At 41.7% G+C, this 25290-nt stretch overlaps 2 protein-coding genes across 3 annotated transcripts; one reads left to right on the top strand and one right to left on the bottom strand.

Annotated features, from left to right (window-relative positions):
* Positions 1-675: 675 nt before the first annotated feature.
* tsc22d2 (TSC22 domain family 2) lies at positions 676-10776 on the bottom strand. Its single transcript, XM_046851227.1, has 3 exons — positions 8887-10776; positions 1717-1768; positions 676-1058 (listed from the first exon to the last, which is right to left on the bottom strand). The coding sequence occupies exons 1-3, from the start codon at positions 10035-10037 to the stop codon at positions 819-821; spliced, it is 1443 nt and encodes a 480-aa protein (XP_046707183.1). The 5' UTR covers positions 10038-10776; the 3' UTR covers positions 676-818.
* Positions 10777-18381: 7605 nt separating this feature from the next.
* Positions 18382-24718, top strand: pfn2a (profilin 2a). 2 transcript variants are annotated; one of them, XM_046852655.1, is made up of 3 exons: positions 18382-18773; positions 20384-20576; positions 22589-22934. In XM_046852655.1, the coding sequence occupies exons 1-3, from the start codon at positions 18645-18647 to the stop codon at positions 22684-22686; spliced, it is 420 nt and encodes a 139-aa protein (XP_046708611.1). In that variant the 5' UTR covers positions 18382-18644; the 3' UTR covers positions 22687-22934. The 2 variants fall into 2 exon arrangements, with proteins under 2 accessions (XP_046708611.1, XP_046708610.1); XM_046852654.1 differs by lacking the exon at positions 22589-22934 and adding an exon at positions 22949-24718 and having other exon boundaries at positions 18389-18773.
* Positions 24719-25290: the final 572 nt, after the last annotated feature.

The following is a 25290-nucleotide window of genomic DNA, read 5'->3' as shown; positions in this document are numbered from 1 at the left end:
AAAAAAAAACAATGAGGAGAGAGAGTGTAAGCATGGTAAAAAATAAATTCTTTTTCATCGCATCCTCGAGGAACTGGAGCTCGCGCTTTCGCTTCTTAGACGAGGACGTTCTCTGTACACAGTTTACAAAAAAAAAAAAGATTTACATGTACATTCACTCACGTGACCCCTTCACATTCGGTAAAAACAAACGGCCGCGTTAGTGTTTCAACCCGCTGCTTCTACATGACGTACGCACGTGTGTGTGTCTGTGTGTCGGTTGAACTTCGGTTCTGTTTTTGTCTTTACACTGGGGCGAGTGAACGGGGGGTGTGGGGGACACCTTTTTTTCCTCGGTTCGGGACGTGTGAACGTAGCAGCCCTCGAATAAATAACTGACTGGTGATTTGACACGAGCGGAAAAGAAAATTAAAATAATAATAATAATAATAATAATAATAATAATAATAATATATACACACTATACTTTTTTTTCTTTCATGACGTACGAGTTTCAGCTCGGAAAAATAGACTCTTGCTCGAAAACGGCTTTTTAAAAAATAAACCCTTCTCATGGCTTTTTTTATTCTTCTTAAAAAAAAAATTATAAAAATAAAATAAAAAGGAAGAAAGAAAAGAAAAGCGAGGGGAAAGAAAAAAAAAAAAAAAAAAAAAAAAAAAACACGTCTGTATCGTTCCTGGTCCCCACACACACACACACACACACACTCGTACACATTGATATGTACACACGCGCGCACACACACACACGTATACTGAAGCGCTGCTGTTTGAAGCTGGTGCTGAGCCGAGCGAGGACGTTGCTGGTGACGTGACGGTTAAGCGGAGGACACGCTGGGCTGCGGCGGGTTCGAGGCGGGCGGGGGCGTGGCCACGGGCGTCGCCGCGGTGCCCGTGTGAGTAGAGAGCTGCGAGAGCTGCTCGTTGTTGGCCAGAGACTTGAGAACGGCGTTCTCGCGCTCCAGCACCGAGTTCCTCTCGCACAGCTCCTTGATCTGCTCCTTCAGCACCTCCACCTCCTCGCGCACCGCGTACATCAGGTGGCTCTTCACCAGATCCTGCACACGACACACACACGCGTCAAGACTGTTTAATCACTCGCGAATATTTATCCTGATGTAGCTACATCTAATGCACCCTGTCAATCATATAAGCCCCGCCCCCAGTTCCCAATGACGTCAAAGGACTCAGAAGTCACCGCGATCGACGTTCTCAGAATGTGCTTCGGTTTTCGGCTGAAAAAGCCTGGGGTGAAGCCTGAGGCCCTGAGCTGCATGCTGAGACGTGTGTGTGTGTGTGTGTGTGTGTGTTCTACAGAATAAAGATGACAGTTTGATTCTGTCTTTTTGTCATTTGAATAGAGAAGCTATAGGTTTGGCCTGCAGCGTTTCTCAGCAGTACCTGCGGTCGAGTGTGTGTGTGTGTGTGTGTGTGTGTGTTGGGGTGGGGGGCAGCAGGTTTACACCTGAGTGTGCTTTACTCAGAAGATTGAACAAGTCTGATCTCAAACGAGAGCACAAACGCTAAGCTAGTGAATAAGATCTTGCCTCAGGAGTAAATAAAAAAAAACACAACCTAGCATTTAAAAGCTCCTCTAGCGTGTGAAAGCTAATCCACTGACTGAGCTAGCCTAGCAAACAAAACATACCAAACATGCATGGCTAACGTGTAAATCTGGAATTCTGTCAAAGACCCGTCACAGAAACGTGTACTTACCATCGCTTTCTCGATTTTATTATCGATGGCCACGACGCTGGCTCCCGAGGCACTGAAACACAAAAGGAAGGAGAAGTGAGACAGGGTGAGACAACGTGAGACGAGATCCAGACGTGGTTCAGTCATGAAGCTTTCACATGGACGCTTTACGGTGATACATTAGCATCGTTTTATTAAGTCAGCAAGCACTTCTACCTCTTATACATATACCTGAAAAGAGAACGGAAATCAGAACCGTCTCGGCTCACGCCGAGGGTCCGAAACATTCTGGCTTTCAGAGACCATCTTCTGGTTTGATACGTTTTACACGTCACCACTGTGTAGATTGCGCTTGTGGGTGTAGCCTCTCCTCAATTTACCGTTTTTGTGTTGCATTTGACTCTATATTACAGAGAGGAGATAAAGCTGCTAAACGGGGGATTAAAGAAAAGTCGGACCACCTGAACTGATTCTTCGGTCGGTTTACTTTAAGCGAAAGTGTGTTTTTGAACCCATCAGTCGCTTGTCGCTCATGTGTGAAGGTAGGATTAGCAGTGAACAGGACTAGCTACCGGTCCGGTTTGCTCCAGGTGACACTCAGGAGCACAAAGCTTTAAGCTTTTGAAGGAGCATAGCGCCGCTTTAATACGAGCCGTGCAAATAACTCCCGGCTTTGTACTTCAGGTCTCGTTCAGCAGGTTTACAGAGACCGGGATTTCCACAATCAATCATAGTGAAGGGGCGGAGTCTCGTTACACAACACTCACAAGGTAACGCCCCCAAGGATACAAAGTTACACAGCAGGAAATAGTTATAGGATCTTCGCATTGGGAGACGCTCAGTTCATTCAGCAGTGAAACGAGTCGAAGCCTGGAAGGTGGACACGGCGTCTCGGACTCTAAATTTTTTATAATCTGCAATAATTGTTTTTCACATCTAAACAAATCCAAGTTATTTTTACTCGTCTCGGAGTCAAACAGGCTTCGAGAGGCAGATGTAGAATTTCCTTCTGAGCAAGTCGGAGGGGATGAGAAACTCCCACGAGTAAGCCCACACACACACACACACACACACACACACACACACACACACACACACACACACACACACACACACACACACACACACACACACACACACGTTTTAACCGAGAATTCCAAACCGAAAGAAAACGTCAGAACTCCTGAGAATTTGTAGACGTCAGAAGCTCATCAATCAGCATTCCTCCCTCACCTTTAATCACAGTATTAAACTTGTTCACATTCAAATCTACATATAATAACTGTCAAAAGTATTGCGACACCCAATGTTTCCAGCCATGTGAGGTTCTTCTCCAACGTGTTACCACAATCTTGGAGCTAGATGAAACAAGAAGACCTAAACCTGCTCCAGCAGAACAACGAAGATGAAGATTTTCATGGGCTGGAGTGGAAGATCTCCTGCTATAAACCTATTGAACACCTCCAGGGTGAACGCTGAATGCACCCCCTCAGGCCTCCTCACCTTCTCATCTACATCACTTTCCTAACAACCCTGTGGCTCCACAAAGTAGTCTAGTGGAACATCTTCCCAAAAGAGTGGAGGTTATTCTCAAAGCAAAAGTAAGACTACATGAGGAATGGGAAACACACACACACACACACACACACACACACATTCAGTCCCAGCCTGTTAGTGAAACTCAAGCGCTTAAGCCCTCGTTCCAGCTGTTTGTCCACATGTTGCTCGCTCGTCTGCTGCAAGCTTCTGTTAAGTTCCATGAGGTGGAAGGAACCAGCATGCCATGCAGAACACGCTGAAGATGCTGAAGCGAAAGCACATGCCCACACACTGTACCTCTGAAACCTGACACCAGGCTGGAAGGTTTTGTAGAAAAGTGTAGACGGGTTCCTGCTTCTCAGAACACACAGAGAGACAGAGAGAGACGGTTAGGGAGAGAGAGAGAGAGAGAGAGAGAGAGAGAGAGAGAGAGAGGAACATCTGCTGCTCCTGCTATATATTGAAATGTCAAACCACAAGACATTTGATCGATCGTTGGACAAATCGGCGGTTGGTCTCGCATACGCACAAGCGAGATGAATTCTTCTCGTTAACACTGGTGAAATACAGGACTGATGGTCTTCAAACTCAAACGGTTCACTGGGTTTGCTTCATGTTTCCCGTTTTCCCCTCAGGTCTACGTTACCTTCTGGCTCGGCCTATATGTTATGCTACCAGTAGGAAGTGCTCCTGTCCCTGATCCATCCTGATGCACCGCCTCTTCAATAGGAAATCACTCTGTGCAGCTGGAGGTGGTTCCACCGAGGTCCGTGACGTTCTCGAGGAACTTTGTGGATGGATTTGGACTGTAATTAATTTCTGCTACAATTTTCATGAACAGTTCTACATCCACACGTCCAGTGGACCTGTAATGAATGGATCTTCGGCGTTACCCAGATGATGACAGGTTCTCGTTTCCTCTCAAGTTCATGTCCTTTTCTTCTCACAGTCACCACTGTGTTGCTCATTAGCAACAAACTACACTTCCAACATTACGACCTGCTTATGTCTGTAAAACTGCTTTTGGACAAAGTCCATTGTATCTTGGGGGATTTTCTGCCCCCCTTTTCTCTTTCTCCCCTCGTCCACCACCACCACCACCACCTTTAATAAGTGTACTGCTGCATTCCTCTTTGAGTGTATAGGGTACAGAATGTACTGTATAGAAGGAGGGAAGGAGGGAGGGTGAGAACGAGAACGAGCAGGAGGGAGGTGACCATGCTGAGGACCCTTAGTGTGTAAATGTAACCCAAACTCTTTTCCTAGAAACCGTGGAAACATTCCTGCTTTCTCAGAGCTGCTGGAGGAACGGCTCTATATTTAGATCTAATAAAAGGTCTGTTCCTCCACCACACGCCGCAGTTACCCTACGTCTCAGACGCCTCGCTGTTCCAATCGAGACACGGTGCATTATGGGAAAGTGACCTCGACGCTTTTCGGATGACTTCCAGCCAGCGAGTGGGCACCCGGCGTCAAAACTAGCGGGAGGAAAAGCGAAACATTCGGATGACCCTGCATGTGAACGTCGGCTTTTCCGCTCACCGAAGGCCACGTATTGTTTGTTTTAAATGACCTCACGTGTATCTGGTGGAAATTTACGCACATACACACGATGCTATACCATTATAAACTGACCAAATGATGATAACCTAACAGGGGTGGAGGACAATCACCTTAGAAAGGGTTAAATGATATACACACAATATCCCCCACACACACACACACACACACACACACACACACACACACACACACACACCAGGCCAATTCACTGACCTACAAGTCACTGAAGTCTGAATGAAGCATTACCACAGGCTCCCACTAGAGGGCGATGAAACGCATGTGAAAACAGTGCACATAATCGAGAGATTCTTATATGGCCGGAATCCGATCACAACCAAAAATGATCGTCCAATCAACACGTCGTTTTGAAGGCGGCTTTGAAAAATTGACATATCTGGAATACCAAGTACTGAAAGGCATCATCAAGGTATCGCCTCTGGTCAAAAAGACGATGTAGAAAAGAACAGGTAAAGCAGGATCTGGTGGGTGTGTGTGTGTGTGTGTGTGTGAGAAAAAAAGAAACATCATGTGGTTGATGGTTTGCATGTCAGAGTGTGCGCGGCGATACAGATCAAAGCAACACACACACACACACACACACACACACACACTGGCACTGCATTTCCTCTGAAGCAGGGGATGAATGTGCAACTCAGGAACTGAAAGACTGCTTTTTTTTCTCGAGAGGAAGACGAGTTGAAAAGGGGAAAAAAAAAAAAGTGCATCAGCAAACATCCGTCACTGCTTTTACTTCTAAACCACGACACTTCGTTAATTTATAATAACGAACACACAAGCTGCATCGTTACAGCCAGGCAACAGGAAGTCTGCTTACTGCTGCAGAAATAAATGACCTAGCAGCATGTCTCTTACACACACACACACACACACACACACACACACACACACACACACACACACACACACACACACACACACACACACACACACACACACACACACACACACACACACCATCGTTCCAGTTCATTACATTCAAATTATTATCAATTAAACTAAACAGTAGTGTTTGTACTCCAATATCAGTATTCATGTAAACATTAATACATTTACTAGAATTCTTTTGAAGTTCAAAAATGTTCAATAATTCAACATTTGTGCTTTTTGTACATTTCAGATTATTATTATTTTTGCCCAAATGATACCCAAAAAGTAAAACTAAATGTATATACCCACGTTATTGTTTGTTTAAGTAAATGAACGAACACTAACCGCTTACTACAAACTTTAACCCCAAACCACTAACCCTGAACTGTAACCCAAACTCCACTCAGACGCTTAAAAACCTTCATTTCTGACCACCAAACCCCAAACAGCAAAACCCCAAACCCTGCCTAAACAAGCCCAGAAGCTCCAGAATCCCAGCAGCCCATGACCAGCCCTGAGATCCTCATCATTACAGCCTGAAACCCGAACAACTTTAGTCACAAACTCCTTCATAAACAGAACTCAGCTGCCTGTGTAACTACTAGATCCTCCTCCATCGAGCAGATCTCACCTTCTCCTTATCATCTACACTTTAAATAGAGTTCAAGATTCTGCTTCTGACTGTCAAATCACTTCATAATTTTACACCCTCATACATCTGACACTGGAGCACTCTCAGATCTTCCTCATGTTTCCCCTCACTGTACCTTCTGTCTGTTTAGTCACTATGGGGTTTGGGGCATGTAGCTGGGCTGCTCCTCATCTCTGGAATTCTCTTCCACAATCAATACGACTGTGACTGTCTGACCACTTTTACATCATCCCTCAAAACTCCTATGAGAAATTTAGACAGTTCCATGGCTGTTTTGCGGTTTGGTTTTATGCACTTGAGAGTTTTTAGGTGCCTTTAAATAAAATGTATTATTATTATTATTGTTATTATCATTATCACACCTGAAACAGCTCAAGATTGGCCTCCAAACCCTGAACACTCAAGAACAAACCCTTATCCATGACCCCTGACTGCAGAACCTTAACCTTGAACTTGACCCAGCACACGTCTACAATCTATTGCTCAGTCCAATTTATACTGACCCCTAAACACCTTAATCTGACCCCTACACTCCTGATACTGACCCCTAACCCCTGCCTCCTCAAACCTGACCCCTAAACTCCTGATACTGACCCCTAACCCCTGCCTCCTCAATCCTGACCCCTAAACTCCTGATACTGACCCCTAACCCCTGCCTCCTCAAACCTGACCCCTAAACTCCTGATACTGACCCCTAACCCCTGCCTCCTCAATCCTGACCCCCTGTTTGATCCCGACCCCTGATTCCGACTCCTAAATCCTACTTTTTGCCAACCTGGAAGGAAAAAAGAACGATGGTGCAGGAACACCACAGTAAGCGAGATCTCGTAACTGACTGTGAATTCTCTATTAATAACAATAAAATAATAAACAGTTAACTTCCCCTGAACTGTTGTAATAAGGTGTAATAAGGTGTTAATTCCTGCAGTAATTAATAACAGGGATAATAAAGGACCAGGCTGCACAGCTGGAGTCTGCAGAAGATACAGGATTATAATAACTACACCGTCAGCACTTCACAGTTCCTGAAACACACCAACCACAAATATGCATTTCTGGTTTTGATCTCAGGCCAAACGCTCTCTGTCATAATCTCGTCTAACCATCGTGCCCTCGGGGAGGGCAAAACACACACACACACACACACACACACACACACACACACACACACACACACACACTTCATTGCCAAGTCGCTACAAAGCTTCCCAACATGAATGTTGACGAATGAGAAAATAAACTACGCTTTCATCACCCTGTGTAATAAATTGGCATTTTCTCTCTTTCTTTTTGTTTTTTTCAATAAACAATTGAATTATGTCTCGCGTTACGCTGCAAATCTCAAGAATCGCCTCGATCGTGTGCTCCTGCTTTTTTCCTTTTCCCTCCCAAGAAGTTTAACGGGACATCAGGAGTCTGAGCATGACAAAAAAAAGGAACTGGAAAGTGAATTTCCGATTAGCACGCTAGCTGGACAGTGGCCACTTCTTTATTTCGGCGTCATCACGAAACAAGTGCATGAAGCTGAAACTCTGTGTGTGGAAAGAAAAAAAAAGAAAGAGAGAGAGAGTCTATTTTTATAACATGTTGGCCTTAGCTTGCACTCCTCAGCCTTAAAGGGACCCGGACGAGCGAACTTCCTCCTGCGGAGGCGTAGATTCACACGTACAAGTCATTAGCTTTGCGCTGATATGATGTTTATCACCACAGATTATTTAAATCACTTAGCCAAACTTTAGGCCACGCCCCCTACTAGGTGCTGGAGGGGAAAAAGTCTGTAGAAGAGAGTGAAGGATCTGGATGTAAAATAGGTCAAGTTCTCCAGAGAATCTCTAGATTAGGAGTAAACTAGAGCAAATACATTGAACACTGGATTAGATTTACTGTAAATCCCTAAATGTGAAGTTCCCTAGACAAAGTGCAAGTAAACAAGGGAGAAGTTCTCTATATTAAGTGTAAACAAAGTGACGAGAGGAGAAGTTCCCCCAGAATTCCTGTAAACAAGATCTGATGTTCCCTAGATTCGATGCCAACCTGTGACTTGATGTCCACCTAAGTTCACTGAACGTCGGCTCCTAAAGTAAAGCTCATGAACCTGAGAGCGGACGAGTGACGTGACGTTCCAGAGATTTAGTTTGAGGAGACATCATAGGTCCTAGACCAAAGGGAATTACCCAGTGAGGTCCTGTTTCTAAAGAAAAACACAAAAGAGTGAAGGAAATTCCCTGGACTGAGTGTAAATGTACAGCATTAAATGTTCCCCAGATTTAGCGCGAATGAGACACGACCATTTGGAGGTCGAGTAAATGAGTGATGAGTTCCCTAGGTGAAGCGCAGACGAGTGATGCGCCCTGGATGAGAGATGTGACACTCCCGAGACAGGAGACAGGATGTTTAAGTCTAACCGAGTCTTGGGCGGTTTTCCTAACTTGAGTTTGACAGATTTTAGAGCGGAAAAACCGATACGTTTGCGATCTTCTGTATAAACAAATAAAAACACGTTCAGAAGAAATGAAGTGATGTTTAAAATAAAGTGTAAGAGTGCTCACCTGTCCTCGTCCCCGTCAATGGGGATCCCAAACAGGCTGTTGACCCCAGGGGTGGGTATAAGGGGAAACTCGTCTGTAGTCAGGGGTTTCCCAGCCTCTTTACCAGGTGCGGCGAAGGCGTCCGATTTCCTCCGAACCTGTTCGTGCACCGGGATGCCTACTGCACTCGGAACGGGCGAATGCTGGCCAGCCGGGACGGCTACACCCGAATACTGTCCGATCTGAACTGAAGGTCCGGAGGCGAGCGACGCTATCCCGGCCACGCTCATCACACCCGCCCAGTCCATCAGGGTCGGAACCGGAGCTCCCGACTGACTGGCTGGGATGGAGATTCCGATATCCCCTTGCATGGGGACGGTGTGGGGCAAGTGCTGCTGTCCGTACTCGGGCATCATGCCGGTTTGGTTGGGCATGTGGAGACCTAAGGATAACTGAGGATTTTGCTGCGGTTGGTTCTGATAAGCTTGTGGAGTAACGGGCGATATCTGGACGTGAGAGCCTTGGTTTAAGCCCGGTGCGAGAAGAGCCTGAGGGGGAACTGCGGGCTGCACCGTTTTACCGGGGTCATTACAGGATTCGAAAGGGTGCACCGAAGCATGCGGTGCGGCGAGATCGAGCATGGTGGTGGTATTGGAGGCGACATCCGAGGCCTGGCCGGTCTGAACCACCACCGAAGCGCCTAATCCACTATCCCGTTCAGGGGCGTGCTCGGTGGCGTGCCTGGGCCCTTCTGACGTCCTGCTGGAGGTCACCTCGGGTTCCCGTTCATAAAAGTCCATGCATGTCCACCTACCCCTGCGGAAAGGCTCTCCTGTGCCATGGTCGAGCTTAATGACTCGGAAGCGAGAGCTGCAGCTGGTGGTTGTGGTGTTGGTGGAGGAGGTGGTTTGCTGACCAGGCAGGGGAGACTGTCCCGGTTGCGGCGCTCTGTGATGGGCCACCTCGCCCTCTCCGATACTGTTGAGCGCACCGTGCGGCGCCGAGCTCCTCCGGTCGCACGCTTCCGGTTCGTAGATCTCCGACGTCGCGTCCTCGTTCCGCGATTCGTCCGGATCGTCCAGACTCTCGGCGTCGTCCGCGCAGCCCACCGTGGCCACCTGGGCCTGGGTCACGCTGGTGATCTGAAAGCAGCTCTTCTTCTTGGCTGACATCTTCAGACACTCGCGTGGACAAGCGTAAACACGCGAGAAAGTAAACGCACCCCCTCCTTTTAAAATAAAGAGGAGAGGAGGGGGAAAAAAACACGACTCGGAGGGGAAAGAGAAAAGAAAAACGTGGCGTTGGATCAAAAATCAGTTTTGAAGGCTTTTAACCCAAACGATTATACGTCATCGCTCTTCCTCTTCTGTCCTGTTGCGCTCCTGACGATCGATCAAACCAAGAGATGGCCATTAAAATAGTCTACGATCCACATTGTTAAAACCGACTGTGTTTTTGTTGCTGTTGTTATTTTGTATTTTTTTTACCGGAGAGAATCGGCCTCCGTCCCGGGTCCGCGGTGTACACCAGGCCGAGTCGGGTAACGCCTCTCCCGGGCTTCAGCTGCCACTTTAGTCCGAGGCGCGAGCTGGCGGCCCACTTCCCCCCGGCCTCACATTTAGCATCTTACCCGAATCAAATAAAAGAAACTAAACAGCAAACACTTCTGTAAAAGGTTTGCGTTCACACCGCGGCTACGACCAGCCCATTCTCCTAACTCGAGCTCGTGCTAATTCGAGCATAAGAAAAAATATATATATATTTAAAAAAAAAAGACGCCAGCGAGACGCTAAACCTCTGTGAGGGGGGAAAGTGATTCAGGGCTCACGGAGGAGTTCAGCGAGCACAAGATTTCTGAAGGGAGGAAAAAAAAATTCCACCTCTCAACAAGATGGCCAGAAGTCACGGTGCATGCTGGGTAACACCGCGCAACAGGCTGCGCCGAGAGTCACGCAAATGGCGTAGAGGGCTGCGTAGTGACGTCACTTTCTTTTTTTTTTTCTTTTTTTCTTTTATTGCAAACAAGAATTCATCAATAAATAATCACAAAGCAAATGTGGAGAAAGAAGAGAGAATGGGAGGGGGGAGGGCATACAGATTATACAAAAGTCTAGAAAAGTCTAACACAGAATAAGATTTTGAGGTTTTTCTGACAAAAGGAAATGAAGAGGGACTTAAGATCAGAGGAGAATAAAATTGGGTTTACAATAAATAGCTCTGGCTTTGTGAATATGAAATGTGAAAATCTGAAGAAAAAAAAAGGAATGGTAGCATGGTAACTTCTAAACAGAAAGACTTGGTGAAGGAACAGTGGCAGGACGAGTGTAGAATGGATTCTTCTTCAACCTTCTTCTGACACAATACATCCAGAGTCGTTTTAAAGTAAAGTGTGAGAGGAGGTCCAAAAGTTATTAAAGTTTCGATAGTAAATTCTCTATTTATATTTTGCTTTAGGGTTGTTTGGTTTCTTTTTCCAACAGTGATTTTCAGCTACATTTTATGTCATCTGCATTAACAAGTTCTTAATGTCTTAATTAGTTCTTAATGTTTTAGAAATTTATTTTTTGACAGTCCAGACCTTTTTTTATTTATGTTAATAATGTTATCAAAGCTGTCATTCTAGCAGGACACAATTATTAGAAATAAACAATTTCGTTCTGAGGCAGAATATAACTTTTTTTTTACGTATATTAATTTTAGATCCAGTTAACATAGTAAATAAACATTCAACTGCTATCCTGTACATCTAGACCGTGTTTACTGTGTATACGCGTAGGTACCGTCTGGACCAATCAGGTGTCGTCTTCATATCCGGGCACTTGCTACACGACTTCCGCATTAACCGTCGCTCTCTAGTTATGAATGAGAGAATGAATCCTGGAGGGTGTGATAGAAACGCGTATATTTGTTGTTGTTTTTTTTTTTAGTTTATATTATACATTTGTTTATTTTATTAAAAACATATGACTTTCAATTCCATTCAAACAAAACAAAAACAAAAAAAGCGCTGATTATTAATATATCCTGTGTGGTATTTGTATTTATTTCTAACGATAATAATGTTAATTTAATATATTTAAAAAAATCAATTTGTTCCATGAAGAATAGATTTTTTATATAGTTTGCATTTCTTTTGTAAATTTGCATGTATATACGTAGGTACCGCGTAGACCAATCAGGTGACGTGATTTTATCCGGGGACTTTCCTCGCGGACTTCCGCACTAGCTGTCAGCTAGCTAGTTATCCGGTAAATTAGCGATCTACAAACGATGCCAGCTTACTGTCGATCTAATCAAACTCCTCCTCAATCGTCTTCTTTATTCTATATTTTATTTTTTTTAACATTATTACAAAATCAGACAGCAATGTCGTTACCGACCAGCAACGATATGCTAAAGCTAACGGGTGATGCTGGGATTTGTAGTTTTCATTTACCCTAATTGCACTACAATCCCTTAAACGGTGAAATGGAGGCCCAAAGAAAGTTCAGATCAGCTCTTGGACGGAGACCGTATGTCCTGTTTGTCCAGCAAATTTCTGATTTTGAACGTAAAACTACGGTTCATACAGCTATAAGGGTTATATTATTATTATTATTATTATTATTATTATTATTATTATTATTAAGTTTGGTTACGTTTAAAGCTCAATCATACAAAGTCACGAAACATCAATCTACCAGTAATAAAATGACACAATTCTTATTGTACACATTATTTAGGACGGTTTTAACCTGTAAACCTCCGAAAACAAGGTGGAATTTTTTTAAACACCTTTTTTGAGGTATTAGTTCATTTATTCACCTTCACTTCAGGAAGCTCAGGGTCAGGTTAAAAAAAAACGAATCTTAAATGTAATGAGGAGATCTTTCTGCACATGTTCATAATAATAATAATCCTCCTGGGAAAATTCTAGAAAGGGTGAAAATCCGGGGATTTCCCATTGCATGCGCACGCCAGGGGGCGCTCGTGAGAGGGGGTTAAAAAAAAAAACGGAACCTATGTGGCGTTCACACTACAAAATATACTGGACTTGTAACTACCCAAACAACACAACAGCATCACCGTAGAGTTGAACTTTTTATTTACCGTAAAAAAATAAGTAATAAATAAATAATACGTTTCCTTCAGTAAAATTCGTATTTCGTATTTTCAGTGTGAGGTTAAGCGATCCCATGTTTCCGAAGGGCGGCAATAATTCTGAAGCTGACCCTCAAAGATGAGCGACAAACAGCGAATAAAGATACTGTATATGTATATATAAAGTATAATCATCTTGAGTGTTACTACTTTGTTTCAGGTGAAGTGAAAAATATACTCTCATAATGACTTTTTCAAATGAGAGTTTTATTGATGGTAAAAAATAGAAAAAAGCCAGAAGAGACAAAAGCGGTAGGTCAAGGCGCAGAATGACGTAGCCTTCGAGAAATTTACATCACATTTAAATGCACTGCTTTCCTCAGACACTCTTCTTCAAAAGCAAATAAGGATAGAAGTCAAGCATGAAGCAGGGCAGCTCAGGGTTAAAGTGAGGCAAGCGTACCGAGGCGGCAATCTTACTAAACGCAAATGTTTGTGGACACCTGAGCATAAGATTGGTATGGGCTTCTTTTTGAACATCCCATTCCACAGTTAGTTCACTGTTATAATGAGCTCCACTCTTCTGAGAAGATGTCCCACTAGATTTTGTTGGGATTCCTTCAGCAACAAGGGTGTAAAGTCAGGTAGTGATGTAGGTGAGAAAGTGAGGAGGCCTGGGGTGAGGTCAGCGTTCACATTCATCCAAAAGGTGTTCAGTAGCTCTATTGCAGAAGATCTTCCACTCCAACCCACCATGCAGATCTTAATGGAGCTGGCTTTCCAGCATTGTCATGCTGGAACCGGTTTGGTCTCTTAGATCAATGAAAAATTTCATGCTACCACATCCAAAGATACAATCATGTGCCGACATCTTTGTGCTAACAGTTGGGGCTGTCATGGCTGGAAAGGTCAGGTGTCCTAATACAAAGCTAACTCGCAGAGTTTGACCTCATGTTTGTCTCATATATTGATTTGATAGCTATCATCTCACCGTCGACTACATTGAACGCATACTACCTTCAATAAAATTGAAATACAGCTAGCTAATGAAACCAAGGTTAGCAATAAAAAAAATTGTGGGGTTTTTCTAAGCTCGTTTGCAGCTAGCTACAAACCTTCCATGTAGCAAAGCAATTCACTGAAATGAACCGAAGTGTGATAAAAAAAAAAAAGAAATGAGATGTACACAATATCAATAAACTGCACATCATGGTACTCGTCGTCCATTGCTAAAGGCTGAATAACGTCAACCGTGAAGAAATGATATATGTTTTCCCAGCTTGGAATGTTGAGAATGCTTTCTCTGTGTCTGGTTTGACAGCCAGCAATTAGCATTCAGCTACTCTGTACAGTAGTGCTATTATCATGCTAGCTAGCATGTGGGATGTGTATGAATTTGTACCGTTGTTAGTAAGCATAGTGAAAGGGCTGCTGATTTGCCATCAGTAACTAAAACCAGCTTGTGGTGTGATTTAAATTTCTCTTGCTTTTGCTTTTAGTAAATGGACCACTTTCACCTGTGTAAAAAATCTGAAGCACTTTTCACTTCTTCTAGCTGATATATTTCATCTGATGTGAAATATATCAGCTGGAAGAAGTGAAAAGTGCCAAAATACTTAAGAAAGAAAGTCTAAATAAATATTATGGTGAAACCAGGTGAAACTGTCATGGCAAGAAAATGAGACTTTATGAGGAAGAAACGTTGAAAGGAACCGAACTCAGAAGTTCGTACCCAGCCTCATCCTCAACATGAAATGCCTATTCATTATAGTTGCATCGTTCTTGTGGTTATCATCTGGTCACTGATGGAGACTTGAATGCAAAACTGTTCATGGCAATTGCAAGGCATAATCCATTGTAGCAGTTTATATTAGTACCAGATGATACGGTGTATATTTTGTTAACAGTCTCTATCTAATTAAACTTGTTTTTTTCACTTTATTATCGTAGTCTTTCAGGTCCTTCTGACAATTTGTCCATGTCAAACTAAATCTTATACCATAGCTTGTACAAATTTTTGGATATTTTAGGTATAGACATTCAAATGTCAACATTTACATCTGTTTACATAGCAGTCGCTTCAGCACATGGAGTGGGCCTCGGAAAAAGTTCATACACCCGCTGAATTTTTCAGAATTTCAGAATTAATTTTCTATAACGACAGCCCTGACAGTAGCGCAGGTTTATAGTAATGCACTCGTTCTGATAACGTTATGGTTTCCATAGCAACAGGCTTGTTTTAGCGCTTGAAAATTTTTTTATCAATTAATTGTTACAATTAAATATAAAAAAGTTTGATCACTTAAATCATATCGTCTGTATTTTTTCCCCCTCGCCAGCTAATACAACAACACTTATTGTGTTACAGAAAAACGTAAAGCCGCTTGTCCTTGATAACAGATAGAGTGAAGACAGGGAGCTGACATGGGAGACTCCTTTCATGCCATCGCCGATTACTTCTGTTTCTCTACTTTGGAAAGAAAATGTAAATAAAAATCTAAAATCTTAATGCATGAAATGATTTAGGTTGTATATTACGTACTTTATTATATTAATGGCCATCGTTATCATTCAGTGTATCATTAAATCTTCAATACTTCGCGACAGTTCTTAGCTATGTACAGTACAAACCAAAAGTTTGGACACACCTTCTCATTCAAAGATTTTTCTTTATTTTCATGACTATGAAAATTGTAGATTCACACTGAAAGCATCAAGGGCTATTTGACCAAGAAGGAGAGTGATGGGGTGCTGCACCAGATGACCTGGCCTCCACAGTCACCGGACCTGAACCCAATCGAGATGGTTTAGGGGTGAGCTGGACCGCAGAGTGAAGGCAAAAGGGCCAACAAGTGCCAAGCATCTCTCGGGAAACTCCTTCAAGACTGTTGGAAAACCATTTCAGGTGACTACCTCTTGAAGCTCATCAAGAGAATGCCAAGAGTGTGCAAAGCAGTAATCAAAGCAAAAGGTGGCTACTTTGAAGAACCTAGAATATGACATTTTTCAGTTGTTTCACACTTTTTTGTTATGTATATAATTCCATATATAATTCCACATGTGTTCATTCATAGTTTTGATGCCTTCAGTGTGAATCTACAATTTTCATAGTCATGAAAATAAAGAAAACTCTTTGAATGAGAAGGTGTGTCCAAACTTTTGGTCTGTACTGTAGGTGGAAATTGTTCGGAATTCGGATCGACGTTGGAGATCACGTGTAGTAGGTAAAAAGATGTCGACCGTGTTCACTTTTCCCCTCGAGGAAGTCCCTCCCAAATGCACATGACTCGCTGCCTTCGAAACGCTTTCCTGCCATGCAGCAGCGCATTCTCATGCCAGGAGAGAAAAAAATCCCAGTGCTGCTCTGTAAACCAGAGCTGCGCTGAGAAAAAGCAGGAAGTGTCACAATGGCTCACTTCAACAGCCCCACACACACACACACATACTCACACACACACACACACACACACACACTCACACACAAGCCACTTTGTGAATTCCAGAAAAATCTACGAGGAAACACTGAGCTGTTTCTTCCTCCTCAACATGAGGCTCAGATTGCTGCTACATGTGATCTTTTTATGCATGTTTGACTCTTGGGGATCTGTGAAAGTCTTACACACCATCACACACACTGTCACACAGCGTCACAAAATGACCTTTGCTTGTGGGTGTGCATCTGAATGTCAACAGACACCAGAAGCAGGCAGCTGTGTTTGTCCTGTTGCCGAGTGATCCACCCAAGTCCTAAGCTCACTGTGGCTTTCAGAACGTAACCTATCCAAGATACCGGACACAAAAAAGGTGTTTTTTTTTCGGTTGGTGCTTTAGATGTGCTTCATGGTCCGTTCTATAAATGTTATCGTTACATTACATTTACATTTGCGGCGTTTAGCAGACGCCCTCATCCAGAGCGACGTACAAAAGTGCTAAATGCCGCAAATGTTATCGTTACATTCAAATATGACCATTGTACTCGCTTTGCTTGAACATTACTAGCATATCTGCACACATTTCACTGCTCTTATCACGTGTCTATCTGGTGAACTTTGCCTTCTAGGAACACTCCCTTATTTCAAATCTTTTCTCTGCTTATAAAGCAAAATGACTCATCAATTATCGCCATGAACCACCTTTTCTAAAGTGGAGTATATATATATTTAAATATAAACACACACACACACACACACACACACACACACACACACAAACACACGTGTGATGTATAGAAAGATGCGTTTTGATACAAGGTGTAAAAAAAGTACAAGGAAAAGGAGAACCAAGTTTTAAATACGTGGAGGTTTGCATATACTTGTATTACATGTATATTGCTGAAATGAAAGCCTATTTTCCTCGAACACATTATCCACATTGTGTTTGTACGTCTTTTTGGTTGTACAGTGTTTCGTTAGTTTAAACTGTTGTTAAGTGTTTTGATTTTGTGGTATGTAAGATGTCTTGTAAGCCGCCTATAAATAAAATGTTTTAATATTATTATTATTATTATTATATTACATAGTCATGTATACGCATTGTGTTTGGACGAATCGTGAATAACGCTGAAAATCGATGCTGAAACATTTAGCAGGTCTTGAGTCTTGTTTGGGTTCCAGCGTTATGTTGAGCACACATTTTTTCCCAGAAACTTCTTGTTCCACTACAAACCAAGTCCTTTTCTTACTTCACATCATAACAATTGGGTCGAAATTAAAGATTTTTGTGCATACGTGTAATGATTTTCTAAATAAAAGTAATAATAAAAAAATAACTGTGTTAAAAATATCATTTAATTAGGTCTGGGAACTTTATGGGGGGCCAAAACACGTGTGTGTGTGTGTGTGTGTGTGTGTGTGTGTGTGTGTGTACTCGTGTGGTTTTTGTATTGACAATACAGTGGACAGCAATGAATGATTTTCCAGGCTGTTATTGTTGTTTTAAAATGATTATTATTATTATTATTAGGTAATAATATAATTCTAAGCCTAATTGTCGGATCACTAGATTCTTTGTCGGATTAAAAAAAAAAAAAAAGGAATGAAATCCTTTGAATTTTCCATTCAAATTTTTTACGAATCATGTTTCATTGTGGATCATTAAAGGGATCCATCCATAAAATTATTTCATTTTTGACCCGGAAAAAAAAAAGTGGACTGCAAAAAAGTTTTGGCCCCCCTGTTGGAGAGGGCGTGGCCTTAATATTGTGCAAAATGTAAAATAGTTGAGCTGTGAAGTTTTTTTGTGTTTTTTTTTTGGAAGATGTTTTGAAAGAAACTATGAGGAAACGTTGGTATTTTTTTTCGGATCGTTAGTTTTCCCGTAATTTACATCTAAATAAAAAAAGAAAAATGTGTTTTTGATGTGGGAAGGGGGGGGGGGACTAGTTTGTTGGCAGATGTGCACCGCCGGCGAGCATAAAAATGACTGGAACGGTGTGATGCGTCCTGCGCGGAGGGATCTCGAGCACGGACTACACCCAAGGCGCTGTCTCGATTCACATCGGCTTTCTCTTCCCTGCCCCCCCCCCAATAAGGCAGACCTCGGCGGCGACGCAGCTCAGCGCTTTTCGGAGAGGCGAGGCTCGCAGTCGGGTTCTTCAAACAAACAGAAAAACCCTCTTCAACCACAAATCCATCCAAAGAGACACTCTAAAGCGTCGTAATAGTTTGTTTTTTGCCTCCGTTTACAAATTGCAGCAGAACATGTCTTGGCAAAGCTACGTGGATAACCTGATGGCCGACGGCTGCTGCCAGGATGCCGCCATTGTCGGTTACACGGACGCCAAATACGTTTGGGCATCGTCAGAAGGGGGCACTTTTAGCGGTATAACGGTGAGATATACATTGTATTTTCGTTCAAGGTAACAAGATATTTAATCACGGGATCGTTTTGTACCGCTTGGGTGTGAATCTTTTGTGTCCGTGAGACTGAGAGAGCGGGGCCACGTTACGGTTAGCTAGCACGGGCTAACGCTGTGGCAGCGCGCGTGCGTTACAGAGAAAAGAAGCCGTTAACGGTTTTTTTCCCCTGGTTGAGTCGTCGGGTGCGCGTGACCTTTTGGGTTTTGTTTTAAATTTCGCGCTCTTTGTTAATTTTTCTGTAAATAAATAACCTCTAAATGTTCTGCTTTGATTAAAGAAAAGGTGTATTGGGTCTACCCCCCCCCCTTCCGTGATAAAGCGAATACGGCAGTGTTCGCAAATCCGTCGTAGGCCCCAGACAGCGACACTGGGCTCGATTTATTTTTTTCCCCCAATTCATTTCCTCTCCTTTATTGAAGCTATTTTTTTATATTTATTAAATATATAATCCCGAATTGAAACCCGTGTTTTCCAGAACATTCCCGAATCCATGAAGTTGTCTAATCGTGAATAACCGGTTTATCCGCTTAAATAAATAAATAAAACGGGCATGTTGTTTAGCATATATATGGCATTTTCAGCAAGCAGTGTAAATATATCTACAATTTCCCAGAAATATTTAAGAAAAAATTATTTGCCAGAATAGGGAACGTGTTATGCGTTAATGCAAGGCGTTAATACTCGACCACGTGCTAAATTATAATTTAGGTATTTGCGATGTGGGGGTCGGTGTCTAACATTTTTAATATTAAATGATACGGTTTTTTTTGTATTCCCCCTTTTTTTTTTTTTTTTTTTTTTTTTGAATCCTGCTGAAGGTTTAGGCGTAGGCCATGCTGGAAGGAAGTTATCCTCAGGCGCTTGGGCACAGTCTTTTCTTCCTTTCGGCTCGGTCCCGATTCGCATCCTGTCTGCGCACTAGCTAGAGCACGGAGATGCAACATTCCACTAGCTACCTAGTGCCCTAGGTTTGGAGGGGGTTGAGTGGGGATTTGGGATTTGTCCCGTGCTTCCCTTTTCTCCTTACAGGAGCATGCCTGTGTCTTCAAAGATGGCGTCCAGTTTCCCCCCATTGATCCAGGCTTTATCCAGATTTATTAACTGAAGTGAAGATTGAGTTTTCTTGATCCAATATTGACACTTCAAGAGGACTGGATGGAAAAAGGAAATGGCTAAAATGTTTTACATTTACAGATCCATGGGTTAGCAGTTAATTGGAAACTCATTTCTACTTTTTTCCTTTAGGTGTGGCTTGTGCCACAATAACTTTTGCACACAGAATATTGTCTAGTGTTTTATTAAAAATAACTTTCTTGCCTGCCTACACACCCACACCCTCTTGCTATGTAAATCTTGGGTGCATTAGGCAAGTCAGTACCACTGTATTAATTTGACTTTAATAAGATTAGAATTTCTCTCCATCCTTATTGTACTTATATAAAATAAAATATTGACTTTACTAAGAAAGTAGACTTTCCCAGCTTTGGCCCACAGGTTTTCCAGGAGGTTAAAAAAAAAACTCATGTCTGTGTTAATATCTTTTAAAACGAACATCTTCCTGCACGTTTTTTCCACCACAGCCTGAGGAAATCGATGTCCTGGTCGGCAAGGACCGGGAGGGCTTCTTCACCAACGGGATGACCCTAGGGAAAAAGAAGTGCTCTGTGATCAGAGACAGCCTGACAATCGAAGGAGACTGGACTATGGACATCAGGACGAAGAGTCATGGTGGCGAGCCGACGTACAACGTTTCCGTAGGCAGAGCTGGCAAAGGTAAAATTGTTTTGGGTATTTGCAAATGACCCCCACATTTACATATGGAAAAGAAAGTGTAACTCGACCAAACGAAAGTGAACGACCTCAGAGAGAGTTTGTACAGTTGCCTTAAAGCTGAAGCTCAGCTACTTTCTAATTTGCCAGCTCACTTTTAGATTTCTAGGCGATTGACAGGCGTTCTCTGAGGTGGTTTGTACTGATGTGGGGTTCTTTTTTCTTTATTGATTTGGATGTTGGAGCAAAAGGTTTGATTGATACATGTTGCCTGCAATGCAGTAAAGGTTGTATGCTGTTTTTTTTTTTTTTCTGTTTTTTTTTTAATACATGTTTATAGGAGAAAGTAGTCAACTTCTGTGCACCAGTATGACTTTAGGTTATATGAAATAAAAACATAAAGGAATTGGGGAAAGATAAACAGTATTATCCAGACTTTAACCCTTTTTATCTTTCTCCAAGTTGTCTTCACATTTAGCCAATTAATATTTGTGCTGTTCACTGTTAACAGAATTTGGCATTGCAGTCGATGGAACAAATCAAAAGCTGCTAATAAACTTAACAAGGAGATTTTTAGCATAAAACGAAAACATTGCTATTTAATAGGTTGGTAAATGTGGATATGCAGCTCATAGCAAAAATTGGACAAAAACTAAACAAAATGCCATATTGTCTGGATAATACGATCTAAATTTCAGTTTTTCCTATCTAACATTAGTGTGCAACAGTGTACAGTCTGCCTTTGTGGTCCTTGTTCTTAAGTGTTACTGAAAAGGTATAGTTATATAAAATGGGTTAAAGCTCTTCTCTTCCTCCTTTCCCTCTTTCCCTTCCTGAGCTTTCCTCCTCCCCACCCAAACTTCTTAATCACCTGAATAACTGGAAGCCACTGCTTTCTTTTCTAAAACCGGTTTAAAATTGGCACCTTTTCATTTTTTCTGAATAAGTGCAGTAAAAGTGGAAAACAAAATGTTCTTAACCCTCACCAACCATCTGATCAGTGTGTTAAAAAAAGAAATGAATAAATCGGCACGTCGTTGCTTCGTTTGCACTTGTCTTGCAGGGCAGTTTACTGTAAATGACCAACAGACCCAGCCCTTCTCCATACAGATTAAGTGAATAAATAACTTGGTTTACGTAGTGCCTTTGTCAAACCCAAGGTCATGTTACACACTGCTGCCTCGCATGGAACAGAGTTGAAACTAGAAAAAGTCTAACTCGAGTGTATATACAGGTTAAGTGACCCACTTATACTGTGTTTATAAAATGTGTGGATATTATATATATATATATATATATATATATATATATGTTTTAAAAGTAGGATGATGCTGTTTAACCAAAAGGATCTATTGCCCTACATATGTCAAGCATCATGGGGATTTTTTTTGCCATATCACTCAACTGTAATTTAGGGATTGCTGAGGTCACTGGTTATGTTGCCACAAATAGTCTGTGCACAGTCAGAATGATGACCCCCTTCTCCTGCCCCGCCTCCCAGAATAGTCCTGATCGGTTGATTTAGGAAACCACACTTGGTGGAAACTAGAATCAAATTCTCAACTCCAACTGATCCATAAAAGGAGCTATAAATGGGGTTAGCAGCTATACACCTAATGCTAGTTTAGCTAGGCTCTGTAAAACAGATGCACGAGATGACGGGAATCGTCTAAAAAGCCTTACGAGCAACGTGCCTTTCGAAATTTTGCTAATCTTTAGCATGCTAACGTTAGCTTGTAATAATGACCTGTTCCTGATGGTGGTGTGAATTCAGGAATTCCCTTCTTTCCTGCATCCTCCTGTCTTTCTGTGCTTTAAATAAATCCACTCTATGGCACATGGTCAGGTTTCAATCTATTCAAATACTCACAGAGGTTGATTCACTTTTCCATGCATGTGCATGCAAGCACTTTGGACTGCAGCAGCAATTGATTCATTCTTTTTCTTTTTTCCTAACAAACGACATTCTCTCTCTTCTCTCTCTCTCTTTTCTCTTTTGTTTCTATCTCTTTCAGTCTTGGTTCTTGTAATGGGCAAAGAAGGGGTCCATGGAGGCGGATTGAATAAGAAGGCATACTCGATGGCAAAATACTTGAGGGATTCGGGGTTCTAACGTAATTAACGCTTGCTTAGTTTCAATTTTGAGGGACAGAAAGAAGAGAGGGTTTGCTGTTTAAGCTTTCTCCTTCATACAGTTTAAAAAAATGTCTTTAATGAGAAGAATGGTTGTAAGATCTTAACGTTTCCCGTTATTACGGGGGGGAAAGATTTTTTTTCTTTCCTTTTTTCCCCAATTTTTCATTTGTCATCTTTTGTCCCCCCTCCCTTTCTTCCCCTCTCCCCCTCCTTCTCTATGTAACCCTCACCCACCCCAGTAATTGTTTTAGTCATGGGAAAGGAAGGTACCCACGGAGGAGGTCTCAACAAGAAAGCATTTGCCATGGCTGAATACCTGAGGAAAGTTGGATACTGAAGCAGCCCCTTTCCATCCATCCACACAGCCGCTCACTGTAACATCCAATCATCCCTTTCTCCCACCTTTCTTTTCTTTCCCTGCTTTCACAGCACTACAGATACCACGTGGATGCATTATGTGCAGCCCCTTATTATTTTTGGAATTTATTTTTTTTATTTTTTTTAAACATGCACCCTTTTCTCCTTCTTTATCTTGTTTAGCATACCTATACCATTCCCTGTCCCCTCATCCTTATAGTGCCACAAAAAGCATGTTCATTTTATGAAGGCTTAAAACAAACAAAAACCGTACTGTAGATGAAGCATTTAAGACAATTGGACTCTCCCTCAAATTCACATTAACTGAATGGTCACTGTCCAGTTTTCCTGAGGCGCTTATCTTAGTGGTCCATCAATGCCCCTCGAGTGCTTTGAACTTTGCTGAGCTGTCGGTCTTCCCTAGTGATTTTCTTTCTTTCCAGCATGGCCAGGAGGGTTTAAACAAAAAAAGTGCATGTATATCTCTTTTAGCTCAATATCAAATACCCAACTACCGTATATACACTACCAGTGTCCAACAACTAAAACCTAGTAATACATTAAATATCCCCCCTCTTTTTTTTTTTTTTGCCCTCGTAACTCTTTATTCAAACAGAAAAATTACAACATCCAATGCTTTTACTGTTGTAACTGGATGTGGTGTTGTGAGTCCATGATGTAATGTTGGCAGTTTTTTTTTTTTTTTTTTTTCTTTTCTGTTCATGAATGTGATGGCAGATCAGCATATACAAGGTCTAGGTTTAAAACACTAAAATCGCTTCTGGACTCTAAGCACATTCCACCGCTAATCTATCTATCTACCAGCTAGTTTCTTTTTTCTTTTTTTTCTTCTCTTTTTAAAGCAATGCCCTTCTGATGTAACTCTGGTTTGGTGTCCATTCATATATTGGGTATATTTCTTTCCTTCTCTCAAGTAGGACCAATTTTTTTTTTCCCTGCATTTTGGTGGATTTAACTGACTACACAAAGGATTGACTGCTAGCATCATCTGTTTGTGGAACACTAAATTAAAAACTAAATAAAAATTCAGATGCACATTGTAACACTAACTTCTTGACTATTCACTAGTAATGTTGTCCATGTTTTGGGGAGGGATCATGAAGCTCTAATGGTAACTACCTTTGTTTCCTCCTCACAATGAATGTCTTGAATAGATGAAATGGCAGTCTTATTGCTGACTTTAAATCTTTGGTTTTTTTTTTTTGTCTGTAATCTGTCCCTTTTCAGTCATTTGTGCTTTATTCAACTGCGATGTATCAACTTGTAATAGCACGGTACAAATATTTCATTAAATAGGCAAAAAAAAAGCACTGAAATAACTGTGTACACTAAATTTTCTGGGTTATGGTGGTATTAGTTAAAGAAGGAAAAAAGACCACTAGTCAAGTTGTATTAACTTTAAATAAAGAGAGAAAAAAAACGCAGTGTATCCTGTGCCATAATGTAGATCTGATCTGTTGTTACTGTGAGATGGATTTTAAAAACTGCTGCCTTGTAAAGAGTCAATTCTTGAATGGCACCTTCTTTGGGATATCTGACCAATTAAAGGAAAAAAAAAAAGAAAAAAAAGAAATTTCAAACTCTCCAGGGCTTGTGGAATATGTACAGATTAAAGTGAAACATGTCAACAACTCATGTTCATTTCTGTCCTTTCTTTCATCGCACTCGATTCATGACTCCCGAAACCCTGACCAGCTGATTCTTTCTTCTTTTTTTTTTTTCCTTTTTTTTTTTTCAAATAAATGCCATGAATTAACCACCTTGTTTACAGACAGATCAAATAAATCTATTCCAACCAGAAAGAAATGCATTTTTCCCCTTGCTTCCTTCCTTTCTTTGTATTTTGAATGGTAAAATCTGAACCTCGACACTTTAAATGGTGGGTGTGAATGAAATTCAGTGACATTCCATGCAAAACAAAATCGACAATCTATCCACAGTATACTAAAAGTATATGTACACGTTGACCTCTTGAAGCTTTTTTTTTATATATAAATGTTTTGCGGGGACTATAAGGTGAACTCGCTGCTCAACACATGTGAATGGATTTGCATTTGCTGATTGTAAATAAGCAAATATTTGCCTTGAGTTTGTGGCATTTTGGTGTATAAAAATCAGAATTAGTATCTTGGTAGCTCAGAGTAAAAAAAAAAAAAATCTTTTTATCACATGCTATGATTTTCTGTCTAAGCTGTCTGGCTTG

Source organism: Silurus meridionalis, chromosome 6 (genome assembly GCF_014805685.1).
Source record: "Silurus meridionalis isolate SWU-2019-XX chromosome 6, ASM1480568v1, whole genome shotgun sequence".
Lineage (NCBI taxonomy): Eukaryota > Metazoa > Chordata > Actinopteri > Siluriformes > Siluridae > Silurus > Silurus meridionalis.
This window is presented reverse-complemented; position numbering and strand designations above follow the sequence as displayed.